Below are 8753 nucleotides of genomic sequence, written 5' to 3'. Positions count from 1 at the left end.
GAATATGTAAATTAGACTTCACTGGTTTGATTCCTCTCCAGGTGTGCAAAGTTTTGAACACAACCACCATCAGCTGCTTCGCCCCGTCCCTGAAGGCCGAGTACACCACGGACCAGGAGACAATAAAGCACGTGGAGGAGTTTGGCTTCGTCTTCAACAACGTTCAAGCTCTGCTAACGTACAACAACACGGGCTTCGTCTACTACCCCAACCCTTACCTGGAGCCCCTCAGCCTCTCAGGTGTTCTGGAGCAGAAACCCGGAGCTCCAATCATTCTCAAAGTACGTCACAGAAGACCTGACCTCAAAAATTCAGATTGTAAATGATGCAATTATAAAGAAACTATTTTAAATAAAATGCTGAATATTTTTGTGTTTATTCRCACAAATTTAAAACTTCTCTATTGTGAATAAATGCTTTTTACTGAAAAAAGACAACATTTCTACCTGACTTAGTGAAAGGATTTCCACTTGATGTGCTCTYTTTACATCATGTGTCACTGAAAGGAACTTCACTCTTTAGCTCGGTTTCGTCATGGTGAAAAGGCATGAAATTTTGGTTTGAGCCTTAAAAGGAACTTGAAAATTATTTAGAAGCTTTCCTGCATGCTGGAACTGTATGGCTATGAATAACACAGCAYCAGATCTGGCTGCTTGCAGTTCTATTTTATAGATCATTTTTTAGATATTTCACTAATGCATCATGGTTTAAGTTAAATATTTGATCTGAAAGAAATGGTGTAAAATTTCAGAGCAAACAACGGTTCTGTTTAAAGCTTCTTTTTCACCATTTAGCATTGTTCAAATGTTAAACTGTGTTGCTTGCTTGTGTGTGTTGCAGGGACGTAACTTGGTGCCATCTGCATCTGGTGGAGCGAGGCTTAATTACACGGTGCTGATCGGAGACCTGCCCTGTTCTCTTACTGTGTCTGATACTCAGTTACTCTGCGAGCCACCAAACCTCACAGGGCAACAYAAAGTCCTGGTTAGTCCCAACGTCACGCTTAACTGTCCGTTTTCTGTTTTTTAAGGGTTTTGTGAGTCTTTTTGTCTGCATAAATGTGGGTCACCCTCTGTAGGTCAGCGTTTGTCTTTACGTCACTTTGTTTTTGGGTCACTGACGGGCATTCTAGTCGCTGGCTTTCTGTCATTGTCTGTCACTCATGGTCCGGTAGGTTCCCCATTAYAGCAAATTGTCCTCCAGAATATTGACAGGCAGTCTAGCAAACAATGACAAAAAGGGCTAGAAGAAAGCCAGCTTAAGTCATTTTGACAACTTTAAAATATTTATCCTCAGCAACCATGATTTTAATGAAGAACCACCCACTTAATTATGAGTTTTGTTTTAATGATTGTGTGTGGGCTGATTCACACTTGTTTTCCTGTTTATGTTTCTGAACGTTTTTAGCAGCCTCACTTTTCCTGCCTATGTTGTGCCTTTGTGGTCATCCRTACATCAAAATGTTCTGCTCATTTAGATGATGGATGTTGTGAATTTTTTATTTTTTGTAATTTAATAATTTTCTAAAATATTTTAGTGCTATTTACGAATATTTTCCCCAGTGAAATAAATAGAGATTTTTTTCAGTTTCTATGAAACTTATTCTCTTTCAGTTTGCTTCAGCATGCCTGCTCTACTTTTGTCTTGTGCTATTTTTAGCTTTTAGCTACTGTTCTCCTTTACCTGTTTTGTTCTGCTTTTGTTTTGCTACTCTTAGCTTTTAGCTAACGTTTTGCTGATTTTAGCTAGCAATTTTGTACTTTTAGACTATATTTTGCATTGCTTTTTTCAGTGTATCCATTTGAAACAGTGTGGATGGATGGATGGATGGATGGATGGATGGTTGGATGGATGGATGGTTGGATGGATGGATGGTTGGATAGATGGATGAAGGATGGATGGTTGGATGGATGGATGGTTGGATGGATGGGTGGTTGGTTAAATGTATGGTTGGCTGGCTGGCTGGGTGGATGGATGGATGACTGGCTGGATAGGTGGTTGGATGGCTGGGTGGATGGATGGATGGATGTTTTGCTTTTTTAGCTACTTTTTTAGCTGTAAAACCTTGATTTCAGCTTCTTCAACAGTAATTTMACATTCAATTGCCATTTTTGCTAAAAGTACAGGTTCTCCTCTTTTGTTTTGTTCATTGAATCATTTTTAACTCTGATTGTGCCTGTATTGTCTATCATCTAGGTCCAAGTAGGGGGACTTCACATCTCTCCAGGAGAAGTTCACATCCGATCCGACAGCTTGCTGACCCTCCCTGCTATCCTCAGCATCACAGCTGGAGGCGGGCTGCTCCTCATCATCGTCATCATCGTCTTACTGGCCTACAGACGCAAGTCACATGAGAATGACCTGACTCTGAAACGCCTGCAGATGCAGATGGACAATCTGGAGTCCAGAGTTGCTCTTGAGTGTAAAGAAGGTAAGAAAGATCAGAGACATGAAAATCTTGAAAACYTGTTTATTTAATCCCACATTTTATTWTTGAAAATGTCACTAGTCCCATCTAGTTGAAGCTAATGTGACATTWCCCCCTTTTGGTTATAGCTTACTGTCCATTGGGTTGATTAAAAGACTAACATTATCGCAGTAAATTAGCAAAAGATCATTTCTTTTCTTGCATGTTTAGGTGATAAAGTAAGGGTTGCATATTTACAATTAATTTTGCGGACATTGTATTTGGCACAATATTCAACCCCTCTCTGTCATGTGAAGCCTTTGCAGAACTCCAGACAGACATCAATGAGTTAACCAGTGATCTGGACAGAGCRGGCATTCCCTTCTTGGACTATCGCACTTACGCCATGAGGGTTCTGTTCCCCGGCATCGACGATCACCCTGTGCTGAGAGAGCTGGAGGTGAGGAGTCTTTGAAGCACTTCTGCTGCACTCAGATGCAGTTTCAAGGGCTTGACCTCGACTCTCCAACGCGAGCAAAACTAAACTGATATTGGCTTTTTAGCAGAGCTGCTGTCGAACAGAACAGCGAGAGCTGTTTAGAGTGTTTGTTTCAGGTTAGTTTTGTTTTACAGTTTCAGCAAAAGCTGAGGAATGTGACAGGAGATCTGGTTTGAAGTTGGTTTTTTAAGTCATCCATTTGTGTTTAAAGCGGTTTTGTTCTCTTCCAGTGCATTCTGACAGGCTCTGACAGGGGTTTAGMTTTAACACAGTCTTTGCTTAATGTTTGGTAAAACCTGACCGTTTTATTTTTTGTGAGGGAAAACTTACATAAGATCAAAATTGGTTAGTGTTGCTAAACAGTTGGTTTAATCAGCCATTATTATAATCACATTTATTTAAAAAGGCACTAAATGGACCCTTCTTTCATAAAAGTAAAAAGCCCTCAGGAGGATTAAAAGTGCTATATGTTTTCTAAGAAAAAATTACCCATTTTTTTCATGACAAGATTAGATAAGTCAGGACCTGTCCAGTCCTGGTTCACAACAACACAAAGCCTGTGGCCACTAGTTATTCTGGTTTGCTATATGTGAAGTGTTGTATGAGAGTTTTTGTGTATATTCCACTCGATTTTCATCTGTTATGACTCATCCTTCAGCAAGCACTACCTAATGAGTGTGTGCATATTTGTGTGTGTGTGCAAAAACCCAATGATGCGTGTAGGTGCCGGGGAGTGGACAGGCCAATGTGGAGAAAGCCTTGAAGCAGTTTGCTCAGCTGGTGAATAATAAGGTTTTCCTGTTGACATTCATCCGGACGCTGGAGATGCAGCGCTCCTTCTCCATGCGTGACCGCGGCTACGTCGCTTCGCTCATCATGACAGCTCTGCAAGGGCGGCTGGAGTAYGCCACGGACATCCTCAAGCACCTGCTCTCAGACCTCATAGAGCGCAACCTGGAGAGCAAGAACCACCCCAAACTACTCCTCCGGAGGTAAAACTCTGTCATTAAATGCTAGATTACATTACTCTTTGGAAAAAGTATTCATTCCTCTTGGTAATCATTTACAATTTAGGGTGTATTCACACCAGCCCTGTTTAGTCCGCTTTAATCGAACTCTAGTTTCCATCCATTCAACCATCCATTATCTTCTGCTTTATCCGAAGTCGGGTCTGGGGGGCAGCAGCTTGAGCAAGGAAGCCCAGACCTCTCTTTGCCCAGCCACCTCTTCCAGCTCTTCTGGGAGGACTCCAAGGCATTCCCAGGCCAGCCGAGACATAATCTCTCCAGTGTGTCCTGGGTCTTCCTCAGGGTCTCCTCCCAGTTGGACATGCCTGAAGCACCTCCCTAGGGAGGCATCCAGGAGACATCCTTACTAGATGCCCAAACCACCTCAACTGGCTCCTCTTGATATGGAGGAGCAGCGGCTCTACTCTGAGTCTTTCCCAGATAACTGGACTTCTTACCCTATCTCTAAGAGTCCAGCTACCCTGTGGGGAAAACTAATTTCGATTGCTTGTATCCGCGATCTTGTTCGGTCATTACCCAAATTTCGTGACCATAGGTGAGGGTAGGAATGTAGACTGATTGGTAACCAGAGAGCTTTGCCTTACAGCTCAACTCCCTCTTCACCACAACAGACTGGTACAGAGTTCACAAAACTGCAGAAGCTGCACCGATCCGTCTATCCATCTCACGCTCCATTCTTCCATCACTAGTGAACAAGACCCAAAAATACTTGAACTCCTCCACTTGAGGCCACCGAATCAGACTCCCTCCACCCCATGGCTGCACCGAGAAATTCTGTCCATGCAAGTTATGAACAGAATCGTGACAACGGGCAGCCCTGACGGAGTCCAACTCCCACTCTGAAGGGGTCCGACTTACTACCGGCAATGCGAACCAAACTATCGCACCACTTGTATAGAGACTGAATGGCCTGTAACAACGGGCCCACAATCCCATACTCGCATAGCACCCCCCACAGTGTACCTTGAGGAAAAYGGTTGAATGCCTTCTCCAAGTCCATAAAACACATGTAGTCTGGATTAGCAAACTCCCATGACCCCTCGAGAATCCTAGTGAGGGTAAAGAGTTGGTCCAGTGTTCCATGGCCAGGAGGAAGCCTGCATTGTTTTTCCAGAATCCGAGGTTTGACTATTGATCAGACTCTCTTCTCCAGTACCCCTGAAAATACCTTACTAGGGAGGCTAAGGAGAGTGATGCCCCTGTAATTGGAGCACACCCTCAGGTCCCCCTTTTTAAAGAGAGAGGAACCACGACCCCAGTCTGCCAATCCAGTGGCACTGCCCCCGATGTCCATGCAATGTTGCAAAGGCATGTCAACCAGGACAGTCCCACAACATCCAGAACCTTGAGGAAATCARGGCGGATATCATCCACCCCTGAAGCCCTGCYGCCATGGAGCATTTTAACTACCTCAGCGACCTCTGCTCCAATTATGGACTAACCAGCCCCAAAGTCCTCAGACTCTGCTTCCTCCATAGAAGACGTGTTGGTGGGATTGAAAAGGTCCGAGAAGTATTYCTTCCACCTCCTGAYGACATCASKGGTTGAGGTCAAYAGCACCCCACCTTCACTGAGCACAGTGTWAGTGAAGTGCTGCTTCCCMCGCCTCAGCTGCCAGATRGTTTGCCAGAATCTCCTCGGAGCCGATMGAGAGCCTTTGTTTAAGGCCTCAYCTAACTYCTCCCACATCCGAGCTTTTGCCTCAGTAACGGCCAAGCCTGTGGCCTGCTTGGCCTGCCAATACTCCTCAGCTGCCTCCGGAGTCCTACCAGCCAACAAGGMCAGATAGGACTCCTTCTTCAGCTCGACAGCCTCYCTTACCCAGGGTGTCCACCACCGAGTTCGAGGATGGCCACTGGCCACTGCGAGAAGCACCGACAAYGTTRCAGCCACAGCTCAAGTATGTGTGAACACCAAGCAGACCAGAGATCACTCCAAAAGCAGGAAGTGGACTATAACGCAGGTCATTCTGAGTAATAATAGTAATAAAGTTACTCATATCTTGTAAATACCTCGCTCGATGTCTGTATAAGGTGGACAACACTGCTGTGAAGTTGGACATGCTCCTACTCGGTGAACGCTGCCCTACATGGAGGCATCTCAGCCACTTTGTGTGGAAAACAACGTTCTCCACCTTAACTTCCTCTCATGCTGAGCTCATAGTTTAAAACTATTTCTTTGGCACATTTGCCCAAAACAAAAAAATTAATCCTACAACCACTAAAATCTGACGTCATTCCATATTTGTTTACATTTTGTGAAGAAGAAAGTAGCGTTCCACGTCTTCTTATAAGGTTTCTTTTTGTCAGTTCCTTCAGTGGTTCTTGGTGCAGTGCCCCCACAGGTGGTGGTGGGGGGGGGGGGGGCAGGTTATCCACAGGTTTTGGTTCATTTGACAAAGTGCAGCGTGAATGTGAACCGCAGAAATTTAGTCATGAAAAATGGAGAATATATAGAAATAGACCAGGGTCAGGGAGACTTACTTGAAAAAAAAACTTTTCATTTTTTAGAATTTTAGATTTAATCTTTAATTTTAAAAGGTTTTCTCCCATTTAATTTCATTCATCTGAGGTCATTTTTGTAMAAGTATTATTGATACACAAACTAAAAATTGATTTAAATTCCACATTGTAAGAGGGATAATCAGCATTATGTAAAGAGATTGCTCGTCAGCTGTGTTTGAGACAAAATCTTGTATAAATTTCAAAACATTTTATTGTTTTTTTAATTTAAAAATATATATATTTTCCTTGAGAACTTGAGAACGTCTCTGCCAGAAACCCACCCAGTTCTGATCAGCGCCGCTTATCTTTTAGCATAGATAATTCCTCGGTGCATTGTTCTTTCCAGTCCAGTTACCACACTTCTAATGGCTGAGTAACTGGGGCAGTGAAGGAAAAAAAACCCACCTCTCTCCAGCTTTGTTTTGTGCAGCAGTGTGAAACACTGGTTACGAGTCGGAGGAACAGGGTGGCTGAGCAGACATGTGAAAGACAGGAGTGTTAAAAGTGATAGAGAGTGGGAGGGACTGGCAGAGGAAGAACCTAATGGGGAAGAGTGAGTGCAGCAGCAGCACAGTTGTTGTCAGTCTGACTTATCTCCTGTGAGCCCCTCATGAAACATTCAGCTGTAGCTCACGTTACTGTTCCCGTCACCTCTCCTCCTCTCCTCTTCTCTCTCGCCTCCTTCTCTCCTCCTTTCCACCTCTAGTTATCTGGCGATTGTTTTTCCTGTGCTGAGACCAGCCTGCTGAATGTTTCATWAGAATTTTTGGGGTGGAAGAGAGCTCTCCGCTCGATTTGAACCGCGCTCATTATAAATAAGGATGAGTTCACGTGGGAGCCAGTACAAGAAGTTGTTAGGCCAAACCTGCTTCTCCTGCGCAAACACTCAAAAGTTTAATAGGATCCCATCAACAGTCAAGTCAGAACAAGTTAAGGTAGAAATGCAGGTAAAAATAAATTTATTTTGACAGACACCAGGTTAGGTGAGCTTAAGATCAGCCTTAGAMAAATAAGGTTTGTATCTTATTTCTGCAGTAAATTCAGATGCGATACACAATAAACCACAAAGTTCATCTTTCCTGGCACATGCAATCCAAAGAAGCGAGTAAGAGACCTGAAGTGGCCTCGTAATCTGCACAATTATGTCATGACCCAAATATGTTGTGCTCTAGCGGCACTCGTGTTATAGTGAAAGCACGCGTCCTTCCAGACAAGTGGCTGAGTGAGAATTGTGCGAGCTCTTCAGGCYATGTCTTTTTAGTTTCAACACCGTTAAGCTCTTATTGTCTAAAAATTATGAAAAAGTAATCAGAGCACTCTGGCTCTCAGTGGGACGTCTCTTGATAACATGAGCATGCCTCTTTCTCGTCTTGCAGAACAGAGTCGGTGGCAGAGAAGATGCTGACAAATTGGTTTGCCTTCTTGCTCCACAAATTTCTCAAGGTAAAAAGAAGCCTCTCTCTCTCCAGCTTATSTGCCACAGGTGTCAGAGCGCTGCACAAAGGCTCTGCATCCTAAAATGATTTGCATTGATTTGTAAATAGACTGCTGGGTATACTTGTGTTGTAGCTGTGATTTTAAAGGTCCAATATTGACGTGTTTTGTGCACACCATACAAAGGTTGCACAGTGTTTCCTGCAATGTTGAACATTTCTCCAGTTTTGTGATAAAATAGATTTTGTTTTATTTTTTATAAGGCATGCCCCAGTCACTGAGATCTTTTTTTCCCTTCCCATCATTTCTTTCCTGTGTCCTGCTCTTTGTACTCCCAAAYTACCCATCCAATTCCCCGGTTTCCATCTTAAACTTAGGAGTGTGCTGGTGAGCCTCTCTTCATGCTGTTCTGTGCCATCAAACAGCAAATGGAAAAGGGACCCATAGACTCCATCACAGGAGAGGCCCGCTATTCCCTCAGTGAAGACAAACTCATCCGCCAGCAGATTGAATACAAGACACTGGTGAGTCACAAAGGCATTCATAAAAATAAAAAAAAGGTGCAAAGTTTTGTCTGGATCCATTTTTGCACTTTTGAAGAAAACCCTCAAATATATGAAGGTCCCAACTCTGAAAATCTCATAGACATGTTTAATTTTAAATGAAGCACAGTAAAATATCAAAAGTTGAAGCTAAGACACTGTTTAATAATAAAGAATAATATATTTTTGATTTGATGGCAGCAATAATAATAATAATTTTTTTAAGAATAGAATAGAAATAGCCCTTACTGTCCCGCACCAGGAAATTCAGGTGTAATAGCAGCAGATACATACATCAATCCACAAAAACAGTATATTGCTATGTGACATTATCAACTG

The 8753-nt window shown here is 43.1% G+C and overlaps 1 protein-coding gene across 2 annotated transcripts in view; it reads left to right on the top strand.

The window, feature by feature from the left end:
* Nucleotides 1-8753, top strand: part of LOC106518319 (plexin-A2) — a gene marked incomplete at its 3' end in the record, with an annotated part of 115173 nt that overhangs the window by 93361 nt on the left and 13059 nt on the right. For both annotated transcript variants that reach the window (XM_014009565.1, XM_014009566.1), the window contains 7 exon segments: nt 42-281; nt 841-984; nt 2197-2431; nt 2725-2867; nt 3630-3898; nt 7815-7881; nt 8250-8396. In XM_014009565.1, the coding sequence (XP_013865019.1) occupies nt 42-281; nt 841-984; nt 2197-2431; nt 2725-2867; nt 3630-3898; nt 7815-7881; nt 8250-8396 (1245 nt within the window).

The sequence above is a fragment of the Austrofundulus limnaeus genome, unplaced genomic scaffold, assembly GCF_001266775.1.
Source record: "Austrofundulus limnaeus strain Quisiro unplaced genomic scaffold, Austrofundulus_limnaeus-1.0 Scaffold59, whole genome shotgun sequence".
In the NCBI taxonomy this organism is placed as follows: Eukaryota; Metazoa; Chordata; class Actinopteri; order Cyprinodontiformes; family Rivulidae; genus Austrofundulus; species Austrofundulus limnaeus.
This window is presented reverse-complemented; position numbering and strand designations above follow the sequence as displayed.